At 52.2% G+C, this 24,528-nt stretch overlaps 4 protein-coding genes across 4 annotated transcripts in view; 1 reads left to right on the top strand and 3 right to left on the bottom strand.

The window, feature by feature from the left end:
* The first annotated feature begins 420 nt into the window (after positions 1-420).
* On the top strand, positions 421-3,700 carry TRAM (translocating chain-associated membrane protein 1). The gene is made up of 7 exons (XM_018639895.1): positions 421-557; positions 1,167-1,299; positions 1,423-1,477; positions 1,595-1,707; positions 1,914-2,359; positions 2,472-2,710; positions 2,834-3,700. Exons 2-7 carry the CDS (start codon positions 1,171-1,173, stop codon positions 2,977-2,979), a joined length of 1,128 nt encoding a protein of 375 aa, XP_018495411.1. The 5' UTR covers positions 421-557; positions 1,167-1,170; the 3' UTR covers positions 2,980-3,700.
* A 697-nt stretch (positions 3,701-4,397) lies between these two features.
* Positions 4,398-6,587, bottom strand: LOC100899278 (serine/threonine-protein phosphatase PGAM5, mitochondrial). Its single transcript, XM_003744217.2, has 6 exons — positions 6,481-6,587; positions 5,635-5,837; positions 5,333-5,482; positions 5,016-5,208; positions 4,811-4,917; positions 4,398-4,708 (listed from the first exon to the last, which is right to left on the bottom strand). The coding sequence occupies exons 2-6, from the start codon at positions 5,835-5,837 to the stop codon at positions 4,543-4,545; spliced, it is 819 nt and encodes a 272-aa protein (XP_003744265.1). The 5' UTR covers positions 6,481-6,587; the 3' UTR covers positions 4,398-4,542.
* A 1,081-nt stretch (positions 6,588-7,668) lies between these two features.
* On the bottom strand, positions 7,669-9,507 carry LOC100899136 (dnaJ homolog subfamily C member 8). Its single transcript, XM_003744216.1, has 5 exons — positions 9,228-9,507; positions 8,729-8,893; positions 8,404-8,613; positions 8,133-8,276; positions 7,669-8,046 (listed from the first exon to the last, which is right to left on the bottom strand). The coding sequence occupies exons 2-5, from the start codon at positions 8,891-8,893 to the stop codon at positions 7,864-7,866; spliced, it is 702 nt and encodes a 233-aa protein (XP_003744264.1). The 5' UTR covers positions 9,228-9,507; the 3' UTR covers positions 7,669-7,863.
* A 1,795-nt stretch (positions 9,508-11,302) lies between these two features.
* Positions 11,303-24,528, bottom strand: part of LOC100904471 (uncharacterized) — a 14,375-nt gene continuing 1,149 nt past the window's right edge. Inside the window, exons 3-4 of the mRNA XM_003744254.1 lie at positions 11,542-11,867; positions 11,303-11,455 (exon numbers count right to left, since the gene is read on the bottom strand). Of these exons, the coding sequence (XP_003744302.1) occupies positions 11,303-11,455; positions 11,542-11,867 (479 nt within the window). The remainder of the gene's footprint in view (positions 11,456-11,541; positions 11,868-24,528) is intronic.

Below are 24,528 nucleotides of genomic sequence, written 5' to 3'. Positions count from 1 at the left end.
AGAGGAAGCAGGATTAGGACCGACCAAATTCGAGAACTGTTCATAGAAAGGGCCTTGCGCGCCTCCGACTGATCGCGTATCCGGTTCTGCTCGATACCTGGGATCCGATGATATTCCGATCGATAAACGGCGAGCGGTGCGGCGTCTGAATCGTTGCCTCCGCTGCTGCTTGTCTCCAGTGACAGACGTTGCTGAATCAAGACGAAATTCAAGTCGTAGATGGATTGTGGGAAGAACTTCCGCGATAAATTGGAGATATGCAGTACGGTACGATATGTTCATTCCATGTGCGCCGACGCGGACTCGGATCGAGAATCAAAACCATGACAGGCCTTTCCACTTGAGTGTCCGATAGGATTTGAAACGCGCGCCGAGCCGTGAGGGTGAGGGGAGCTACGTTCGGGTAGCGATAGCGATGTTAGTTGGACCTTGACACGTGGCCGACCGCGGTTACAGCGAAGCGAGATTTGCGTTAATTCTCTCCCTCCGAGCGGTGTCATCGCTCGGTAGTGACTGAATTCGACTAGAGTACAACACCGTCTCCGCGTTTCTCCGAGGTGAGCGTCTCTTAGAGGGAAGGGTCGGTAATGACAGTTCGTTCGAAACGACTGTCGTCAAATCGAACTCCGGATTTCGCGGAGAGTAGCCTCCGGGCCCGAATCCTAACTCACTCAGAGGTTCGAGTTTGAGGACTTGTTCGGGTTTAGAGTCGTTCCGCGTCTTTTCGCGATCCTCGAATTAGGAGCTGAGTTTCGGCCCGACATATGGCTCGACTTTGGCGGGCCGGCAAGCTCTGAATCTCGTGGGAAACTGTCAAACACGGTCCCTCGACAAACACCTGATCGTCGTTCGATTCACACCATGTGACTAAAGCTCGAGAAAATCTCGGAAAGAGAGTCCTTATGGAGTGTGTGATGAACAATTGGGTCGATCGTCGTACTTCATTGAAGCCGACTACACGCTTCACCGGCGGCGTTTCGAAATTCCCATTGCAATCGGGAAGAGGTTTCGAATCACGAAGCCGCCGGAGGAGGCTCCGACAGACTATCCTTGGAGCGTCAGCTGCTCCGTAGCCGTCGAGCTCGTCGCTTCGGCGTGAATGAATCGAAGTCCGACCTCGGCGCTTAAAAGTTCTCACGTATTTTATTTCTCTCGTCGCGTTCCAGAAGCATGGCTGCGTTCAAGAGCAAGAAATCATCGAAGTCGCCCCCGGTGTTTTCAAACGAGTTCATCCTGCAGAACCATGCCGACATCGTTTCGTGCGTTGCGATGGTGTTTGTGATCGGCTTCTTCATGAACGTGAGTGTCTCTGCTCCGTCCTGCCCCTCGGTCTCGATTTCCGACTCTCCGACGGATTCTGCCTATAAAAAATCGGCGGAAATCAGCTCGAAGCTCCTCCTGACTTTCTTTCCCTAACCGTAGGTCACCCAGCCTTACGCTGCCCCCTTTGTTACGCTACAACACAATGTTACCGAGTGTGAGTAAAAGTTCCACATGTAGCCGCTGCATATGACTCCGCGACCGAAGGAACCTGTTCCGATCTCATGAACCGATGCTGAATTTTGAGAAATCTGAATATTCCCTTCTTCTACAGTGCAAGCTCCGCTGGTCCTGTACACGTCGGGCACGCGGGACCTTTGTTTCATATTCTTCGCGACCCTGATAGCCATTGTGCTCCACGCCATCCTGCAGGAATACGTCCTCGATGTAAGCAGCCGATCGGATTTGATTTTATACCTTGCGGCTCTCATCGAAAGGCTGCCATTGTTCTCCGGATGCCTTAGTCGCCCGGCTCATCCGCCACGGCTCGTAAATCGCGGGATGGAGGATCTGTCGCCTCGCTTCCATCGAGCGAACCTGACGATGTGACCCCAATGAAGACCGAGTATGCTCATGAGCGTTTCCAATTTCAGAAATTGAATCGAAGGGTCCATCTCTCACGCTCGAAGCACGCGAAGTTCAATATGTCCGGACAACTCGTGACGTTCTACTCGCTGTCGGCAGTCTGGGCTGCCAATATCCTGAACAACGATGGCTTCTTGCCGCTGAGTTCGCTGTGGGCTGGATTCCCGGGAGCACCTCACGACACGATGTCCTTCACCGTGAAGCTATTCTTCATCTCGCAGATCTCATACTGGCTCCACATGTACACAGAACTCTATTTCGAGAAAGTCAAGCGCGAAGAGTACCTGGGAAGGATCGCCACGGCCACGACATACGTTGTTTTGTTCTTCCTCGCCTACGGTCTCAACCTCTGGAGGATCGGACTCGTTCTCACGTTGATCCACTACTCGGAGCAGACGTTATTCCACGTTGCGCGACTCGCCTATTTCTACAACCATCCACAGGCGAAAACTCTGTGAGTTGCATCACGCTCCGGATCGTACTCCGGGACGAGAGAATCCAATCCGTCGAAATCCATGAGCTGTTCTGTTCGGAGCTGATCTGGAAAAATTCATACTCATTCGCAGGTTCTACGTTTGGGATTTCGTGTTTTGTGCATGCCGACTCCTGACCACCTCGTTGGCTTTCCTCGTTTTCTGGTTCGGAATCCCTTCGACCATGTTCACCCTCCGCGTGGCGGGACTCTTGCTGATCGGTGCGACTCAATTGTACATGCTGTTCGCGTTCTCCTCATTCCATATTGGTCGATTCCGAGCCTACCGAGCTGCTTCGCAGAAATCCTCGAGGAGACTCAACAAGGAAAAAGGTGAATATCCTCAAGCAGCGATCGGTCGCGGCAAAAAGTATTTTATGGACTAGAAAGTCCTCCCACGGAGACCTCCCACTCCTGCCATGTCGAGAATGTCCCTTATCGTGATTTCTGTTCCAGCCAAGTCCCCTAAGGTTGTGGACAAAACTCTCCCGGAAGTCGACCAGTCGGTCAGCATGTCCAGACCCGTCGAGAAGGAGGAAAACATTGTTAATCAATCGCCGAAAGATACCAATGTTAAGAAACGGTTGAAGGCTCGCGCCTGATCGGATCATCTGTGCTGCTGTACATAGACGAATAGTGTGGGTGGGGTTCGCTATTTCTGTGAAAGGACATCTTTTTACTCAGGGATCGGTCGCAAGTGTCTCGATTGTCAACATCTCCTAAGATTGCCGTCGGCAGAAAATTAAAATCATCAACGAATTTTCCATCCTCTCTCGTAGCGCGCGATCCAAGCTAATATCGACTGACGATGAGACGAATCGCAGTGATTCCTCATCGACTATGTATTTCAATGTTCGTCGCGCTATAGTAAGGTCAATGCTTCCGTGGTGCAATGGAGCCGTGCAATCGAGAGGAATACGCGATTTCTGGAAAGACAGATGATGTTGTATGTTCGCAAATGTGTGTATGGTTCCGATATCTGACCATGATTTCTGAAGACAATCTGCGGAACGCCAGTTTGGCGCTTTGCGGCGAGAACATATCATCATGGTATCAGAGAGGGAAACTGTTCATGGTCGAGGTAGTCAATGGAATAAGGCCCAGTTTCGCTCAAGGGAAACCGCCTCGGGATTCGACCGACTTTTCTCAATCGTCTCGGCATCTCTCGGGGCTCCGAAAGTGGTGACGAATGTATTCTCGGAGAGAAAGTTAAAACTGTGTACGGGTACGAACAACCAACATACTTTCTCGTTGTCTGGCAGATCGAAAAGAAGAAGTTCGATTCTTATTTAAATCGATGATTAAAATGAGAAAGAATTTTTATCCTAATGTCGACGGCTCCTATCTGGAAGCTATCGCCATCTATGGCTGTGTAGAGCGGGACTCCCCGGGTGGCTCCGTATCGTACGGAATTCCTTTTCAAACCCAGAATAGCTCACAGGGTAAGGGGCGATCCGTTGTGCCACAAATCTCGTGAGAGGGGCTTGTCGTGGGTCCTACGGACGTATTTACACAGGTCTCTCCGGTAGAGATCGGGAACCGATTCCGGGACGACGACTTCTCGCAATCATAGGCAGAACAATTCCACCGGATCCCCTCTCGCGTGCCATGGACCAAGTATTCAGCGACTTCAGAAGTTTCAAACTTTCACGCGGACTCTTCTCGATCCCGAAGGACAAGAGCATCTGAATCAATGTCGCACGCCAGAGTTTCCTCAGCTTTGAAAATTCTTCGAATGGTCTTCCATGGCCACGGCTGATTATCCTCATATCTCAGACGGGATGAGCGGACCCGATTGATCGAGTGTCTATCACTACATATCTGATGTTTCCGGTTCACGATACATTTACGGATTCAAACGCGAGAGTCGTTCCCATTCCGTTCAGCTCGATCGTCTGGAGTGGATTTGTGGCCGGTGTTCCTTTGAGTACATTCGCGGCTGTCTCACCCTCGGCAGTTACATATATCTGTTCAAAATGAACCTGCGAAATCCAAGATCGAGGGTGTCGAGTTTCTCGAGTCGGAGTTTCATCAGTTTTTTATTACGAAGACTGCATCTCAAGAGGTGAGGCGAGGAGCTTTGTTCCCTCCCGTCATGTGATTCGACGCCACGGAATTCGCGATCAGGGCGCGGCGAATCTTAAAACTAGATTCCGTCAGATTTCTCAATAAGAAGAGAGTTTGTCAGGCGGCATGTATCCTGAGTCTCCGATGCATCTGACGAGGACTTTTCCAGTGGGGTGGATCGACACCCAAGTTATCGAACCGTTGTTGAGACTGAAGCGGAGCCATGCTTCGGGAGGCAACTGGAGGGCTCGGCAAACGAAATACCTAGAAAACGGATATTTGTTAGAACCTCCGGAAGAGCTGCGAATACTGCATTCCGCCGATTGTCGGGGACTTCGGGGAATACCGAATGATAGAATGACGTACCTTATCACATTCGCATGGCAGACTAGCAGTTCGTACGAATCAGTTTTCTGTTCAGGATCCGCTCGATGGAAGTATTTACGGAAGCCTGCTTCGATTACCGCACCCTCCTGGGAAGGACAATTTTCGAGAAATCCCTGAATCCGAAGAATTCGGAGGCGAGTATCGACTACATTGCATGGCTAGACTCTACCCGAACGAGGTCTACCTGGAAGAAATCCTTTTCAGCCGGCTGCCACGCAAGCAGTTTCGGTTCTGGTTGACAAGGCGCGCCTTCCCGGATTAGGTTGCACTTTTCCCGAGGTCCAGAGATGTGATTGCAAATGATATCCGCGGTCTCGGTGGCCCGGGTCATTGTTGAATTGACGATTCGATCGAATTTAATCCCTAGCGCCTTGAGCCTTTTAGAGGGAGAATGGGAAGTAGACGATTCAGACATGGCCATGAATCGGACGTTTCTGATCAGCTTCGCCGGACGATTAGCATCTGGAAGTTTGCTCACAATCAGATAGGCGGTCGACTCACCTTCTCCCGGTGAGGTCTGCTTGTTCCCTCCCCAGGCTCGTGAGTTTCCTCTCGGGATCCGTCGCTTTGGAGCTAAGGTATTGACCGTGTCTCACGAGGAGAATATGCCGGATCGCGGTCGGCGTGCTAGCTTCGATCTGTTCGTTGCGTCTGGAAGAAATTATCTCGGCATCCCGATCACGAACGCGTGTGGCTTCCCTTCGGTATGAAAACGCGCTCTGGAACCTTAGTCGCCGGAAAGCAACCTCAGACGTAATCTCGCGTCTCGCGCGAAGAATGGAATCATCAAGATAGATACCCACTTGTTCTGCTCAGCAGGATCTGATGGAGATTTCAGCTTTGTGACACAGGAGCACGGGTCTCGGAAATCCCAGTTGTGGTCCCAAAACTGAGGCTTCTCGGTGGTCATGGCCCGTGAGGCATGGACGCGATCCGGTTTCAGAAGCATCGCCGTCAACGCTCCTCCCGCTCCGACAGCCACCGTGCCTAAGACTCGTCGAAGCATCTGCGAGTTCAAGTTCACGAATTAGGTCGCTCCCAGTTCCCTCCTCAAGAGTTCAGATCCTCATCAAGTGCTTCGCAGGTGGGTTGATCTTCTACAGAGACATTCCAGCAGATGCATTGAATTGAATGATACCCCGTATTCGAGTGACGATCCGGCGAACATAAACAGTCCACATCGCCGCTTGGCCGGAGAGCGGAGAGCCGCAAGATCCGCTGAGCGAAATTGAAGCACCCGGCAATCCAGAGGAGAAAATGGGATCATATATCCGCTGTCGTCCGGTTGGCTCATCCGGAGGGCATCCCCAAGGGGATGTGAGCGAACGCGGCGGGGGAAAAGTTTTTTCTCCCGCGGAAACTCAGGTTGAGCGCCAATGAAGAAATCGAACATAGCCTTTGACTTACGTCGGAACCGACCCGAGATTACTGTATGCGCGGTTATTGGGGAGTGTTATGAACGAACAAAATCACCTCAGCGAGCTCTGCCTTCGGATATCAGCTGGTCGGCGATCCGAACCCTTCCACGCGAAGCGGCACAATGGACTTTCATTCTTCCTGGACCATCGTCTGCATCGCGATCACACAAGTCCGCGGAAAAACAGGGGGAAGAACTTTTGCTCTTACGCAAGTCACCGCAGGTAACCTACCTTGAATAGTTCAGCGTCGTTCCGATCGAATCTCCGCGCGACCGCAGGCTTCGTTTCTGCTTTCCCGAGAACGCGGTTCTCCTCACGCGTGCGCGTGAGGGACCGGTTTATACACACAGCAGACGCTCGCATTCCAGTGCCGTTTGAAAGCATTCGGGGCGCGCCGATCCCTTGACGGGCTCCATGGAGTCGAGCTTCCCTCGCGGCTCGAGCTGTAGATGCCCTGGGGCCGGAATCAATTCTTGACTCAAGGGAGCTCTCATCACACCGAGGAAGAGACCCCGCAGTACTTTGACCGTCGGGAAGATGTCGGTACAACCGTCGACGAAGGCACCTGAGGTCGTCTCTCAACGTTCTTATCCGATTCCCTTATCGGTCGGATCCTAGATCTATATCAGTCAGGCTCTAGGAATGGGTTCCTAGGAACCCGTGAAATCGTGTGCCGGCGATCTATCCAGCACAAGCTCTCTCTCTTAATCAAAGTGTTCTCCGCTATCGTTTTCCTAAGCTTTCTTTACACGCGCGGTGCAACTCGGAGGTTCCGCGGTTCCAGGTGGAATCCCATCAGGAGGGAGCATATCTGAGAGGAACAGTAACGTCCTTCGGGATCGGTCGGACAAAAGATATGAGCCCTCTCCAATCTATGGGTCCATGGCGTAGAGTTACGACTTTGCAGTGAGTGACGTGCTCGCGATGCTGAGTTTTGATCAGAAAAACAAGTCGTCCATCTGGCTGTACGAGCCCGCACGCGAAGTTGGAAAAATTGTGTTACTCCCATGATTCCCAGACCCCTGTTTGGCTGGAGGGAATTTCCTACCGAGTCCGAAAATCGTCTACCCGACCCTGGCGCCGGGCCGAGAACTTCCTTTGCGAGGGAGCAAGAGGAATCTGGAGGGGGGCGAGGGCTTGAAATGATGACGCGTCTTCCAGAGGCTTCGAACTCAGAACCGCAAGCGGAAATTTCCCCGGGAGAGTGGCTCAGCCAGTTCGTTGGGAAGTAGGGCTCGGGCGTCCTCTCATCTAGTCCAGAAGGACCGAAACCGCATGTCGTCGGCAGAATTCTGTCACTAGTCGTGTGTTCTGCCGATTGCTCCCTCCGGATGCTCATTGCATGATCATGGCTGTCTTCCAATGTGAGCTCATTTCAAAGAAAAAGCTTGAGACGTGGACCCTCGCGTGCAAATCGTCAGGAATAATCGGCTCATTTATTGTACATGACTTGATCAAAGTTTCAGTATTCCTCATCAGGGTTCCATCTGTTTCAAGGATATCGATTCTGTGTATCTCGGCGTCTTCGGTGGCAGAGGGCACCGGGAGAAATTGTGTTCATTTACAGACACCCGGGATTCGTTTTGCGAGCCTCAGAGGGACACTCAGCATCATTCAGCGGTTCTCCATCTTGGTTTTTGGCGGTTTGAGAGCTTTACTCTTCTTCTTCTTGGTGAAGCTCTGCCACGAGCTGACACGACCCTCTCGAGATTCTTCGAAGTTCTTCTGCCATTCGGATTCGTCCTTCCGCTTCTCCTGGTCTTCCAGCTCTTTCTCGCGTTTTCGCTTCCTCTCAACCTAGAAGAGAATCATTCACATTACAGGAGTCCTCGAATCGGCTCTAAATTTGAAATTGATTTCATGAATAGGGAATTCTTCCCCACCTGATCTTTCTCTTCGAGGGATCGTCTCTTCCTTTCCAACTCGACAAAAAGTTTCGTTGTCTGAACATAGATGGCTTTCTTGTATTCCTCCGGATTGTCTTCCGGAATTTTTTCCCCTTTGGCCTTTTTTCTCTTGTCTGCGATCTGGGAAAGGCGGGAGACTTGGGAAAATCGTTTCGAGTCTTCGAATGTCTCGGACGAGCCTTGCGCTCTCCCATTCCCGAAATCATACATATGCGGGATCGGGAAGTCCAATGAGGAGCAGTCGTACCTGGGCATTGGCCATCTCAGTAGCTTCCTCAACGATGGCGAGGGCTTTCGCTCTCATCTTCTCATCTTTGAGGGCTTCATTGGCTTTCTTGACGATATCGAAGGCTTGCTGAGCACGTTCCTGATCATTTGGATTTTTGTCCGGATGCAACAAAATGGAAAGCTGTCGGTAGCGCTTCTTGATGTCTTCTAGCGAGGCACCGGTATCGATCTGAGGAAAGTAAGCGCAACGGGATTCATTCGCGTCTATGCGCGAGATTAAACTCAATCGAAATTAGAATATGGCAAGTGGTCACCAGCGATTCCTAATAACAAGCAGGACGTACCTGGAGAACCTCAAATGGATTGAGATTGAAGTACGTGGCACCGGGCCGAAGGAGACGATCGATCTGAGTTCCAGATGTCATTTTGGAATCTTTTTCCTCGATGCTTTTGACTTCGCTCAGGAACTGAGACATCACCGTCTCATCCATGGCGCTGCCACCCGCCATCTGGAAGAATGTTTCAAAATTTTATCGAGCGGAAATCTCTGAGGATCTTTGCTCAGAGGAGCGTTCCGGTGTCGAAGATCAGGATGCCTCCCCGGAGAAGCTGAAATCGATCATGCGAGGGGCTCCTGCCCTCATTCTGGCGCAAGGCTCTCGGTTGATGAGTTCTACCGGAGCGATGCGATGGAGTTGATTGTTCTCCCGGGCTTCCTCTCCGTATGGAGACCGAGCTCGAGCTTTTTCTTAAAAGTGGCCGGGTTTTTCGAACTACCGGCTTCATTTCCGGAGGAGGGAACCGGCGATTCTGATTCGGGCAGAAAATACAGACGATATTCACCTTGACCGTATTCGAGAATCCAATGGAGGGATTGTCCCCGCTCCTGAGCTCACAATGGATATGTGTGCAGGAATTGTCGAGGTCTACGAAGCTCCGTTCATTTGCATCTAAGCGTGAGAGTCAACTCGCGAATGTGCACGGTATACCCTCGTACAGTTTCACGACTGATTGAATAGAGCGTACGTTTGTACGTACGCAACGGCACGAGAAATGTCGGAAAAAAGAACGCGGGGTAAAATTCGGCAAAAATAGAACCGCTCGACTTGGCGAGAGACTCAACAAAATGATGTGGATGATCTCTACTGACGCGTCGGAGTAGAGCGGGCTGCTCTTCGTCTTGCCTTCTGCAGAGTCTAGCGACTTTGAATCGCTTGCGGCGCACTCTCTCTGAGCGGCCGGCGCAGGGAATCGCGATCGATATTTCCAGTGACTTCGAACGATTTGCCCGATGTCTCCCCGGGCTGCACAAGGGCGGTTTTTGCCCGATGACGTAGGACTTCGGCAGGCAGCACGCGTGGGAAGCCATTCGGTCAGAGATTTCGAATCGAGCCGTAATTCGATCGCGCCTTCTCACGTCTGCTGTTGCGAACTTCTGCTCTGACGCGAACCATATCTCAGGAATTTGTGTAAACAGATTACCTGATCCTTGGTGGCGAGAAACGGGGTGAATATTCCAAGATAGACCGGTTTTCCGTACATTCGAAAGGGTGTTTCCGTCAGGCTCCTGGATGCTCGCGCTGTCACTGCGCGGGACTTTTCTGGGGGAGCCGCGGACGAATTTCTGGTGTAGGTCCGGGCCGTCAGGGTTTGTCAATTCCAAGGGATGGTTCCGAAACGGATCGACTCCATCCGCCACGGTTGTGTTCCCGCCATTCGGTTCAAACCTATTCCGCCCAACTCTATCGAGAATCGAGAAGTGAACGAAGTTAAAATAAAATCTCACTCGCCGGAATTGAGCTGCGAATTCCGGCGAGTGAGACGGTCCTTTTAGGGGAAAAAGAAGGGAGAGTAGGTAGGAGCCGCGGGAGCCGCGTGGGCACTGGGTATCCTGGGAGCCGCCGGAGCCGCATGGGCACTGGGTATCCTGGGAGCCGCGGGAGCCGCGTGGGCACTGGGTATCCTGGGAGCCGCGGGGGGATTCTGGGTTCGCTAGGGAGCCGCGGAGCCAGAAAGGTTGGGAACCGCTTATCTAAAGTGTTGCCTTTCACTCCATGGAGTGATGACCAGGTGGCTCTACAGACATAGTTTTGTCCGTGTCCTTAATGCGCTCCCAGACGAATGATAGGATCACCGTGGGAGGCAAAATTATGTACACCGATTCTGGGCAGTATACCGGCGTCAACTCTTAACTTGGGTCTTCCTCAGAGACTTCGAACTCCCCTCTTCGCAAGTGCTGTTTGCCATTCTGCGATCGTAGAGGAGCAGACTTCAGGAACGGTGTCTCACCCCTCGAGACGACAGAGTTCTCGATGAAGGTTACAATCGTGCATCCGGCCTCATCCTCGGAATCCTGTTGTCCTCGAGTACCGTGTGAACTACGCTTTCTGAATACCTGATTGAAACTGGTTACCTGAATGAAAATGGAGAATAGTGGACGGGTCCAGCAGGATGATAGGGGCAGTCAGGCCTCGGGGTGTCCAGAAGCGTCCGCCCGAGTGTTCCCAAAAGACGATCCTCTTTACCCAGAGAAAAACATTGAGACAGACAAGGTTCTGGACCGAACTCCCTGAGACGGAACGCTTGGTGCACGTAAATCCAACCATGACTTGGAAAAAAAATCGAAACTGAAGAGAAAACGAATCCTCCGATCTCTACTGTGTCGCGAATCAGGAAGACTCTCGAGACTCTGATGGATATTCCACCCTCCTTATCTTCTGAGCTCCGTCGCCGAGGACCTTCAACACATCAGATAATCGCCCAGCCCAAAGCCTATGAGGGCTGAATAAAAAGAATAAACACTGGACCCTGCTCGTATTCTTCCTTCAATGAAAACTCCTCAGAGACATCGCTCCGGCATTCATACGCCTGTATTTGAAAGAGCCAAGCCTAAACATTCGATTCGACGATCCCCGGATCTAGTGGGGCGAATCTCGCTGCGGCGCGCGTCCTTGGAGCCTATCGAGTCGGTTGGAAAGCGATCGCAGAGCCCGAGCTCTGAGCTCCAGCTCGTCCGTGTCCATGTCTTCCAGTCTTGTGGGGGACGCTTCCCCATTCGACGCCACGGTCCGCTGAAAACAGTCCTCCGACTTGTATGAACCGTTGTGGATACATAAGCGAGCGAGAATGGAACGAATGCTTCGGAGAACAGACTCACGTCCAGAGCCGTATTGGACTGCGTCTGAGAGGTTTCGAACGATGTTCTCTCGACGCTCGGAGTTCGAGACCATCGACGGTTGCCAGATCCCGAGGTCCAGGATGAGGAAGCCGGGGAATCATTGGTTCCGAGTGCTAGTGTGCGACTGGGGCTCTTCGATCTCGCAGAATGGTTGTTCGCGCCGTCTCGCAGAGTTGACTTCGAGATTTCACTCTTGTTGCCGCTACGGGATTTAGCGGAATGTAGTGGGGACTGCGATTCGCGAGATCGTCGACTCTTCGCCCTGTCATCCTGATCAGCCTCCCGGCTAGGACCCAGTGATTGCTCTGAGGAGATATAAAATGGGATGAGTTTGGGATTTTCTCATATAATCCTGTCTGAAAAATTATGAGAATGCTTTTGTTTGACGAGATGAGCTCCATGGTTTCGACGCCCAGGACCACAGTCTCACAGATTCTGTGCCTTGCCCAACATGTTCTGGAGTAAGTCAGGGAACGATGCCGCCATCGGGCCATTAGCGAGAGGAATTCCAGGTCGCCGAAAGGAACGAAGACGGAAATATGAGGGCTCATCCTTTCTGCCCTGGCGCAGCCAGTGGAAAAGATGTCCCGGTAGGGGAGAAACCAGAGGCGGCTTGAGACCCGCCCTCGCGTCATCTGATCTTGATGGTTGCATGGCTCCGTGAGGCATGGCTGGCCCTGGCGTTTCATTCCCGAGATTCAAGACACAAACATCTCTGCGGCCGCCGCCGTCGCCTCCGCATAAACAATTTGCCCAATCCGAGCAGGAACCAACTCACAAACAGGAGAATGCGGTTCGTGAAAGATGCTCAGACCTCCCCCGGCCGTCTCATCGCCCCCTCCCCGTACTCTCGACCCTGCTACTCGGTCATATCCCCATTTGGTCCCCATTCCGCTTATTCCCCATCTACCCGCACGTTCATCCAGTCTGCTACCGGGTAACTGAATCCAGCAGATTCCTAATGGTTCCTGTTTGTGACACGCGGTTATGATGCATTTTCCAACTCTGAACGAACGAACCAACAAATAAATAAACAAGCTACCGAGCAGCCTAAGGGACGGGATTCTATTTTCATATTATACGTGAGATTCTCCCGCATGAAATTCTAGGTCTTGCACTTATTCCCTTGCGAGTCCGACGACGGGGAATTTCCATCGAGTGTGAACGTTCGGCTTCCGATCGAGGAATCACTGATTGTTACGCTAAGGACTTTGCGAACTGTCGCGCATTTGCTACGAGGAGGATAGGGTCAACGACCGGGCGCACACCCTCCGTCGGATGCCCCGACCTGTGGCCAGAGAAGCATAAAATTCGTTGGATTTTGATAGTTAAGACGATGATGACGTCAGAGCCATAAATCGGAAGGCGAATGAGTTCTCCTCTTTTTCCCGTCCCCCTCCCTCGAGAGAGCATTCGGAAGGCCCCGCTATATGCTCACTCTTCACGACGATGACGAAAACTGGCGATGGCTCCCGGCGAGCATCCGAGCCACGGGGTGAGCGAACAGGCAACCCCTCATCCGAAGTGGGCGATTTAACCAACCAACTAACTAAGCAAGTGAGCGTCCCAACAACAGCCTTCCTCCTTCAGCAAAACGCCTTAGTTGCTGCTGCTCGCCTGGTTGGTTGTTTGAAACGCGTGCTGCCAACCGCAGTCAGTCAAGAGGTCCAAAAAAAACCCTTCCGCCGTCACCGCACTTAACTTCAACGAGGGAAAGAGCGGAGAGATTTGATAATCAGTTTAGACTCCTCTTCCATGACTGCCTGGAGGGCCCGCGCCGTTTCCTCACTCCCGACTTCGCCCTCAGTCCCTCGCAGCCTCGTTCGTTCTTGTCTTTCATCCTTCTACTAATAATCATCAACAATAACTAGACAAGAGGGAGAGAGCGTAACTTGATTTGAACGCAAACAACTCTCCCCTCAGGTAGCTTGACGGAACACGGGGGGAAGACTCCGTTCTCGGCTGACTGACTGGAGTGAACGCGTGTGAGTGACAACAAGAACGAGCCGCTGCTGCGCCGAAAGTTAAAAAAAGAGCCGCCCCGAAGTGAATTGTCAGACCAACCGAACCCTCTTGGCCACAGCAGTAGTGAAGCCAATAGAATTAAGGCAGATTCAGGCTAACTCGAAATTTCCCTTCTTTCCCGTCGAGTCGAGCATGCCAGAATAAAGAGAGCTGGAGGGGGGAACAGCCCCTGATTCGAGTTCTTCGCATACCCAAGACGTCGGTCGAAGACTTCCTTTAGCAACCGCCCCATCACTAGGACACCAAGCCGGTGGATGGCGGGCCCGGAATCTCGCCCCAGGACCTCGAGCTGTTAAAGGTCCTGATTTTTGGAGGAAGTACCCACCGAAACGTCTCAAAGTCCCGCTGCGCTATTTCCGCGAAGAAAAAGGAGTCAACTCGGGGAAAAATCGGCGAAATCCTCCAAGACTGGCGCCCGATTCTTGGAGCACACAATTTTCAGATGTCCTAGATGACTTCGAGGGAAATGCTCGAAATGCACAAGGAGATATTATGAAAGAGTCAGGAGCCGACAGGGCGGATAAATGCTGGTGAAGCTACTTAATGAGCCCGCCTGACCAACGGCCATGCATCAACCCCAATTTTAACTCTTCTTATGTTGAGCTATGTACAAGGCGCACACAACAAGCTGCCGCATCCTCTGCGTGCTCACGCTTAGCCACATATCCGGCGGGAGGCTGCCAAAAACAAGCAACACATATATCTTTATGAAGCTCACTCGTTCTTATAAGGTCTAAGCTCGCCGGTGGTAGTGAAGGTGGTGGACGCATGCAGCAGCAGCACCGGAAGCTTGTGGGTCGGGGATGGGCATCGTGAAGGCGCATCTATTTCGCTGATCTGGATGCGAGCCCCGATTTGAGCTGGCACGTCTGCGTCCCTCCAACACTTGCTGCATTTCTAAATATAGCGACGGAGAAGTGGCAATTAATTTTAATTCTCGACCGAACCCAAAACTCGATGTCGGTCTATCGGTCCGCTGTCCATCGTTGGGTGAATGGCTCGTGGTGGGCGACCGGTCGGCAGCATCGGAAAACAGCTCAAAAGATGAATGGCTGCTGTCAGGGGCTGTTTTTGTTTGAACACGAGGGAATGCATGATTTTTTCCCTCGCCTCGCATTTGTTGGTTCATTATTAATGGCTCGCGACGAAATGCTGCGAAAAATCTCAAGTAACTCCTTCGTGTGAGGGTGACCGTGTAAGTGCAGGCAAGTGAAAGAGCGCACGGCGAGCAATACTCTTGAGAGTTGCCAAGTTTCACTTTATCACAATGAAATATTCATTCTTGTCGGCGAGCGAGAGCTCGGCTTCCTCAGTCCGGTCGCATCCCACGTAATATGAGCCTGCGAACTGCGAACGCAACAGCGAGCCGATTCGGGACCGGAGAAAATCGACTGCGTTATAATCGAAAGCAGGTATCGCAATGCTCTATGGCAGCGGGTCCCTGAGTCCGCTCATGCTTCGTGACCAACTGGAAGCATCCACGATCGACATGCTCGCCAGCCATTCGCCCGACGAATGTCGGAACACACACAATACGAGAGAGACGGGGAGAAGATCGAGTGCGGGAAAGGCGAACTCATTTGCGCTCGCCTTAATTCCTTCATTCCGAGTGGTCCAATTCTGTTTCGGTTTCATAACGCGTGTTATATCCATTAGCTATGTCCACCGGTAGGATATGGATGTAGGAGAAGGGCTGCAGCGAGGGTCCAGCGGCCGGCTCCGGCGTAGGTGGTAGTACCTGGTGAGCTTTATGAAGGCTTCTAATTAAAAAATATCATCGCTAGCCACCCCGAGCCTCGACTTGGCTCGTCATCCACTCGTCCGTACCGTTGCAAAATGAACGGACCGTCCAGCGATCCGGGAGTGGACATGGACGCTAGACTTCATTTGGACATTCGACTTGTTGGCCGGCTCTCGCGAGGCGAATCGCATATTTGTCCGATGAATTTTTTCCCGGTCCCGCGGACCAGATCGAAATGTCACAAAACGACCCTTTTGAAGAGAGTGAAATCCTACAGAGAAGTTGCGGAGAGGCTTCCGGCTCCATTCGGATTATTATTAACGCGGGCGTTGTGGCAAACTTCGAAACGAGTCGAGAGTGCGTTTAGAGATGAGTGCGCAGAGCGACGTCGCTCCGAATCGGTCACTCCTTGTTGAATCGCACGGTTTTCAGGAATTGGAATTCAAACTCCAGTGTTGGAATGCGAGCTCCGAATGCAGTCGACTTTAGCTCGTGCACGGAACGGCTCTATGAAAAGTATATTAAACTAGTTCGCGTCGGCCTCACGTTCGTTGCTGGCTCGCTCGGTTAGTCCGATCGTCGTTCCCGGAGTCACTACTCTGAATTAAGTTGCAAGCGTAGCAGCCGCGTCAGCAATAGCAACTCGCCTACGGGGGCTATCGCGTCGGTGCGGTGAAAGCCGAAGTCGGATGCACGATAGAGAAACCAGGTCGAGTGAGGGGGGAGTCGGGCCCGGGCGATCCTGCTCGCAGAAGAGGGTATATAAATTTTAATTCTCCGTTTAACTGCAACAAGCTATAAGCTGACTCCGCAATCAACCAGCTCTCCTCCGAGTCCACTTCCTTCTCCTCAAAGACTGCTTCTAGACCGAAGAATTCCTCTCCTCCCGCCGAGTGTCGGGAGCGTCCGGGAAAAGCCGGGAGTCGAAGTTTTATTAAACGAAGTGTCCGAGCGGCGAGCTTTCGAAGCGACCGTCCTGGCGGAAGTAGTAGCAACAGCGGGTTTCAACACCGCGAGGAGGGAACTGCGTGGGCTGCAACAAGGGATGAAGACCGGTCTGTTCATTCATCTGTCGGACATCGCACCAGCTGTAGATTCCGCTTTAAAGTCGCGAGCTAAATTAGGGGATGAAGGCACTCAGGCAAAGCGGTGAACAAAGAGGTCGGAGCAGGTTCGAAACTGGTAAGAGTGGCGTACTCAGAAACCGGGAAAGGATGTGTGAACGAGCGAGGATGGAGCTCAACGGCTTCAACCAGTGGTGAATGAGGTGAAAACGCAACGTGACGCGGGACGCATCCATGGAGCGCTTCTCAGAAGCATTTCGAGTACGAGAGAATCGCGAGCATCTCCCGCCTCTCATTCGAATGCCCGTCTGGCTCTCGTGCAGGTGTTTGGAATTAAATTCCACTCCGAAACTCGGCGGTCGTCCCACATTTGCCATTCATGTGGATTTCATTTTACGCGTTGGAAGATTTCGAGTTTTCCCGCGCGCGAAAACAGACGCCGATCGGCTTGAAAAGCTCACGGCTGATGAGATCCTCCGTCTCCCGTCTCTTATCTTGTGCGAGTCGATCCATCGATCGTTACGCGCTCACATCAACGACTGCCTCCAACTGCAGGCTGCCTTCCTGCTTGCTTCAGTGAGCTGCGCCGCCTCTAAACAGCCGATCGGGTGGTATCTGCTGTCGAGACGATATTCCACGCTCCGTTGTTGTAGACCGTCGTTTCTGTGATGGGTTTTTTTTTGTGGTCCGTAACTTGTTCGCATCGGGTAAGTTTGCTTTCTTCCCTGCGAGGCAATAGCGAGTCAGCGGGCGGGGATGACTTTTCAATATTGATTAGTATTTATTGTTGGCACCATCGCCGCTCCTGTACTCCCCCGCAGACCCCCGCCAATGCGGCATCGAGCGCGAAGCGAGCAGACAGAGTCGCGAGCAGACAGAGTCGCGAGCGTTCTCTGCGAGCTTCAAGCGCAGACATCGGAGAAGGATGGGATCTCTTCCGGAGCAGGTTTCCCAATTATTCTCTTTAGAGAAAGCGATGTAGCGAGGGTGTGTTCCAACCCGCAAATGATCGAAGGGCCTAAGCAGCTCTGTGTAAGTACCGTTCAATTCTGGCTCTCCGCTGAGGTCACTGCTATAGAGAAGATTACCCTTTCCTCTCGATATCGTCAGCAAGAGGAAGAATTCGAGAGAAATCATCAGGGTTGGGACCATCGAACATCAATCGTATGAAGAACTCTGCGCGAGAGCAGGAATCGAGCTCCGGGCAGGGCATGACTGTGATGCGTCCTGGATGGAGAGAGAGGATGGAAATTTAGGCAGAAGAGGGGAATAGCGAACTCAAACGCAAGTGAGCGAAAGGAGAAACCAAATTGAGTTATGGTAATTAAGCAAAAAGAGTTCGAGTTCCTCGCTTGCATCCAACCAGAAGATATTCAAGATTGAATTAGCACGCTGCCGCCGTCAACGACGACGACTCCGGCTGTGAGGAAACCCGCCACGCGCTCTTTCCGTCGCTCCCTTATTCCGTATTCCCATACTCGCCAGTACGACTTCCCGACCGCAGGCCCTTCCCCACCGCATCGCGCCTTCAGTTCCTGCGCTCGGAACGAAGAATTCTCCGTTGATTCGCACTTATTCGACACGACCCACACGATGGGTACAAGTGTCTCGCTTGTCAAGGGGGTGAGCCGACAAAAAATAAACAGCATCTCTTTATCGTCGTCGTCTTCCGTTCTCCTTCAGTCTCTCCCCATATCATCGTCACCACCGGTCCGGCTGAGTGAGCGCGACAAAGGATGCGGCTCGAAGATAGAAAGGAGAAGATGCAAAAAAAGGGGAGAGCATTCTCCTGATTAGCAGAGACGATGAATTCGATTGAGGAGATGAACTCCTGTGGCTCCTTGAAAGGCTTGGCTGTCTTGCTTCGCTTTCGGACCGGAGCGACTCGGAACGCGGGGGGGAACGACACCGAGCGGAGTGAGGTGTCACCACGCATCAATGATGAACGCATGACGAAGTGTAGTGAGCACCGAGTCGGAACTCCTGCATTCCGAGTACGAAACCAATCGAGTTAAGATATAGGAGCGCCTCCCATTCTCTTCCTGAGTATATTTCTCTGAGTTTTCTTCATCTCCGATAAAAGTTTCGCGTATCTGTCGATGCAACAGGTAAATCAAGACGCCGCCACACTTTCTACCTGCCTCGACTTCACCGCTATCTTCTTCCCCTGCCTTGTTGGGCGACTGCTTGTGGAGCGTGCTCACCACCCAAAAGGTAAACATTGCGCCGCGGAGAAAACTAGCACAAGGGGGTACGACGGGGGCAGCAGGACTTGAAGAGGCACACAAACAGTCAACCAAAGCACACAACCTGCAGAGTGCAGTTGCGGCGGGGCATGCAACGAATGCGGGGACGTGGGGGGCGAGAACACGGCGGGGCCTAAACAATCGGGTTCGAGCGAGGAATGCCACCGGGCATTTCCTCAGAGCTAACGCGTTGTTAATTAAACTATACGTGACGAGTTCGGAATCGTTCTCCTCGTTATCGTGTTTTGTCGACCTGTTGGCGTGTGATTTGTTCGCTTGCGGCGACGCGACGATTCAGGGAGGGATGGGAGTGATTCCGAAATCAAGTGGAAAACTCGCTCCATCCTCCAGAATTTGTTTGCTGAGACAAAAAAAACAACGGGAAGGATCAGGGACGGCATTGCCCCCGGGGGTCTTGCACCGGGATGAACCTTGACAATTTCCTCGTCCGGAGGCTAAGGCCGAGGTCGAATTCCTGCTATGGGGTTCTAATGTTCTTGCTATAAATTGCAGGACGCATTCAGGACTCGACCGATGGGATAGCTGACTTCACGCATGGCAGTTTGGTTACTTTGCCACACCGTTGACTCGCCGAAGCTGCAGCGGCCGCGTCAATGAAGGCAATTTTCAAACTTGTTCTCCCCTCCGAGTCCCGCTCATAATTGACCTATTGAGGCGTTTGGGGGAATGTAGAGGAAAACAGGGAGCGATGGGGGTAGGGGGCACGAAAACGCTAGCGGGCGGCTCGACTGGGACGGAGGGTATTAGCCTTTTTAATTATTGCACCGACAGCACCGAGAAGCAGCGGCGGCAACTCCATCAGAAGTTTGTTGTCAAAATACATTCACTGACCCTCTCGCGTCGGCGCACTCTCTCAGACTCTCCTTCGCTTCCGTTTCCTTATTGACTGATGCCCTACCGTGGATTTTCGAGCCCACAAACAGGGAAGCGTGACATCGCGGCTCCCCAAATCGAACCGGCGGGTTCCCGGGATCATGATGCTCTGCGGAACTAATCGTCTCGCTGCGCGCGAGAGGCAATCGCTCCCTGCCGGGAAAACTTCCCGGAAAATCAAGCCATTGTCCATGATATGGAGCCGCAGCTGGTGTTGAGGTGGAAAAGTGAGAGGTGTGTCTATTGTGCACTAAAAGTTTTCGCGTTAATTCGAAACACTAATCCTCGTTACAAAGAAAGTCGGAGACTCGAGTCTTGACCAGGCGAGCAAGTCATCGTCTAATTTCGTTTCACTACTTGGTCGTGGAGAATGTTGGACTGCTCTCTTTGCTGGTCGCTCGCTGCACGGCTGACCAGCGACCACTCCAGTCTGCTAACTAAGAAACATAGCATCGCAACTTCCTTCGACGCCTCGTCCCCTTCTCGTCCCCTCGTCGACTGCTCTCGCTCGATCTCCCAGTAACAGCAGTCCTCTACTACAGAGTCTTGGACCGCGCGTTAAGTGAATTATCACTGCGGTCGACGCACTGATGTACAGAGAGCGGGAAAAAAAAGCGAGAGACGGATCCCCCTATCTCTCAGGGATCCTCGAAGACGGTGCGGGTGTCTGCGGAAACAAACCCCTGGGCATCCGAATATTCATAACTTGTTGAGGAGGAAACGAATAAGAAATTCAACAAAAACGGGCAAGCGTCAATTTGCATCGGCTCGGCGCTTTTCTCCCAGTTTCCCCATACTACAGCCGAACGTCGGTCGGTATGACCGCTCCCCTGCCCTCCATTTTCCCGTTCTCTACCATCGACTCAGTGAAACACCCACCTACAAATCCTCTTTTCACAAAACGAAGCGAGAACCTCCTCCCCCACATCCTTCCCGCGATCATCTAGCAGCCGGCAGGTGGAAGACGATCTCGGAGAGCATCGCGGAGTATTGCAATTATTCATTTAAGCAAGTCTAATGCGTTTAGCAAGAGCCCATTTTTTTCAAATCGGGTTTGAAAACGATGGATACAGCAGCGACGAGGATCAGGCGACAATCAGACGGACACAATTGAAAACCATACGCCAGCCCAAAACGATAAAACCACGAACTCCCGCTCGCAATTAGCTCATTAGCAGCCATACGGGAGATCGGGATCCGACGGAGTTCGACGAGGAAGAACGAGGAGACAGAAGGGACGCCAGGTATTTCAAGTCGAGCAAGGATCCGGTTGGGAGGGAGAGCAACGTTTTCCCTCCTCGAAATTCCCCGATCAGGTGAGGTGCTCCTGAAGCACGTCGAACGACGAAGGAACACCAGGTATCTTGAGTCGAGCTCGGGATGGTCCTAAAACGCGACAGAAGCCCATTCGCGAAACACAACTCGTTTGTCGAAAGCATGGCAGACGAAAATCTCCTTCGCACATCATTGAGGAGGAAAGAATCGATGGAGTCAGCTGAGCATAGCGAGGGGAAACCAGCTCGGAACGGCGGAGCCCGGAGGAAGAGCGAGATTGGAAGCGTATTCAATCAAAGCCGATACGGGCTCCACTGGGAACAACGACAACAACGAAAACTAAGACGGAGAGGGAAATAATACTAACCCAATTATACAGCGTTTCGCCGTCTCTCCATTAACGAACTAAATACGAAACCATTGTTTTTTCTATTCAGCCCACTTGCTCGACTTCCTCTCCCGACTCGCTCGTCGCTCGCTCTCGTTTCCGTACTCCTGCTCGCTCTCTCCGGTTACCTTAGTCCGTCCCAGTCTCTGTTTTGGTTTCTCCGATTCGGAATTGAATCATGGGACTTTTTTCTCATGGTGTAGAATGAACTCCGTTCGCTGTCTTACGCTGCAGTGGACGAAGATGAATTACTCTCTCGGTCTGTGTGTCTTCCCTCCCGTCTGGTCGTCGGACAGAAACTCGCCTTGATTTATCAGGATGTGATGTCACCTCGGCATGAGGAGCGGCAGTAGTTTTCTCTTCGTTCGCCCGGCCGATTCTCCCGAGTTGCCTCCCAATCCTGTCTCCTGGCTCGTTCGTTCCTCTGAACGATCGCTTGCCCGCTGATAACTCTTCCTCTAGGAATTCTTCTCGGTGGGAGCTCTCACCCAGCGGGTCAACTTCGGACCAAGGAAGTTTTCGACCCCCGATTAAAAATCCGATATTCAGCGTTGGAGCTCGTTTTTCCTCCCGGTCAAAACAAGAAAATCGGGATCTCACAACTCTTCCCGACCTAGTTCCATTGGGAGACAAATTTCTTTGCGTCGACGAGCCTCCCGAGGTATATAGGTACAACGATTTCCAACCTCGTGGATTTCCCAAATGTTGAGCCTCATTTGCCGGCCCGCGATCGGGCGGGGTTTTCGAGTGATGGGAGCTCTTCGTCGTGAGCGATTTGCTCCTTGCGCGGCTTGGAGGGGCCGGAGCGATGTGGAGTGAGGATTCGTTGAAGACAAATGAAGAGAAATGGAACAGCATACAAAAAAGCGTTAATCACCCTTCGATGAGGTTCCCTGTCTGTTAATCTGAATGAAGTTTGTTAAACAGTTCAAGACTAATTGAAGCGACTGACGATGGACCGGGGCTCCATCGAAATAATTATCGACCACCACGCGGAGCCGGACGAGTTTGAGAAACACGCCACAATCGACAAGAAATCCACGAGACGATTAACAAGAGTCGAGGAAGTGAGAAGGGAGCATCGGACAAGCGGAGAGAATATCGCAAATGGCTCTCGAGATGCCTACGGACTTCGAGAATGAATCCAAGTACGGCTCTATAGGGCGAGAATCATGGAGATTATCTCCTTCTCCGGTCTGCGAGCGAGGGAATAGGCCATCTCATCTGCGCCGTTCGGAAGGGACTCTCGATCTCTCGCAGGGAAGATTATAAAAAAAATCCCTTCTGCCGCTGTCGTCAGCTGTCGTGTTCCTTTCTTTCGGTATTCCTATCTGGGTGCGTCTGTTCAGGAGAGTGTTCTATGTGGATGTCTATTTCTGATGGAGTGAGGAAGATGTGTTCATCATTTCCGCTTCCCCCGTGGTCCCTTTCCTGTTTAGTCGTGCGCCAGGCAACAACAACTCGGCGGCAAGCTCTGCTGCTCCTGGGGCTCGCTTTCCTCCTCACGCCTACCATGTCTATTACTCCTCTGCAATGCGTCTCTGCACGCACCATTTGCCTACGAAAGGGGCATGAAATGGGCGGGGATTCAAAGAGGGGAAACAACGACGACGGGGCGCCGCTCGCCCCGAAACGAGGACGGAGGAGATGAGAGCATTGGAAAGGCTCAGTCTGGGTGGCGGGGAAGAACTCAACAAAGATTAAAACACGCAACAGTTCTGTGACCGCGGCTCGGAGCGACCCAGTGACAATGGTCGAGGGAAATTCCGAAGAGTAAAAGCAGATCTGCCTTATCTATCTCCGATGCATCGAATCTCCTCGGGCATTCCCGCCAGGACTTCGATTAGGGATATCCTCGCTCCAGGATATCGAAAACTTGATTCAAATCCTTATCTAGGTGTGACACAGTAGGAGGAGTCCTTCTTGTCTCTTTTGATTGCTCTCCAGAATAATGTGTACGCTATCGAGCGCTACAGCGGAACAAGAGTGAAAAATATGACCTATTTTGTTTCTTGGCAATTTCCGCATTGACACAAAATCTGTATTTCGGAGACTCGCGGGGGTGCACGGAACGAGTTCGTTGAAATTGAATGTCGGTTCCGAGGCCTGCTACTTGAACTCATTCGTCAACTCCAATTTCCTGAAAAAAATCGGCCCAACTCGATTGAGCACAACGTGGGCGTGACTTTCGCTTCGGGAGCTCTATGGCGAGTACGAAGTCGGATTTTGACCGGGAGTCACGCGAAAGACCTCGATGGAATCGGTGAACGTCAACTCTCAGGGAAAGGAATACCGCCAATCGTCGTCTTCCCATACACTCGCTTCCAGATGGGACCTTGCTTGAATCTTCAAATCATTCCGAATTCAACGGTTTCGATTTCTCTGAATGTGGTCGATCCTCTTCCGTCACTCCTCTTCGGAGCTCGGCCTCCGCCTTCCCATTTCCGAGGTTCGAGCTCCGGGTGAATAGTTTCCGAAGGCAAGCACGCCGGCTGGAGATGCGTACGTGCCCTACACAGAGTCGCGATCGACTCTGCACGGCGAGTGCGCGCCGAAATCGGCTTCATGGTAATTTGTATTAAAACTTTCGCTACTAACTAATCACACATCTTCGTTCAAAGCTGCTGCTGGTCCCGCTGCCGCTATTGTTGCCGACTAATGTAGTTGCTCGCTCAAGAGAAAAAGGTTGAGATGGGCATAACCGTGGAACGAGGGACGAGGGAGAGACTAGAGGGGACGCAAATAACGAGAGGGAAATCGAGGAGGACTGCTGATGGACCTCATTGAAACAGGCGCGGCGCCGAGGCAAGTCCAACTTAACTAGTGGGAGTTACGCAAATCGATTAAGCCCACAGATTCGAGACGGCGCTCGCTTCAGTCGGACAAAGTAATTTTCACAAAGGCGGGAAAGCGGGCGGGCCGGCGGTACACAGGAGGCGGATGGCTTTTAAACAATATTAGGCCCAAGGCTACAACTTAAAACACGCTTCGACACACAAGCGGCTCGCCCTGTTGACCTCTACGACCGACCTCACAGTCATTCGCAAAGCGAGACGTTTCAACAAGCACAGAACAGGTAGTCGGTGTCGGGAAATCTCGCGCGCGCGCGAGATTCAAATCGAATTGGCGCTTAATTGGTGCAGAACGACCGCGAGGGCTAGTCTAGGATGGGGGGAGGCAAGAGGGTCGACCCATAGGCGCGACGCATCGTCCGTTTCGACTACTGGCCACGGAACGAATCAACAGTCGGTCAGTATGTCAGCTTCGCCCCGCAAGTCAAACTCACCTCCGGGGCTCCTAGGGAAAAGGGATCAGTGGGGGGAAAAATCGAAT

This window comes from Galendromus occidentalis, unplaced genomic scaffold (genome assembly GCF_000255335.2).
Source record: "Galendromus occidentalis unplaced genomic scaffold, Mocc_1.1 scf7180000077463, whole genome shotgun sequence".
NCBI lineage: Eukaryota > Metazoa > Arthropoda > Arachnida > Mesostigmata > Phytoseiidae > Galendromus > Galendromus occidentalis.
This window is presented reverse-complemented; position numbering and strand designations above follow the sequence as displayed.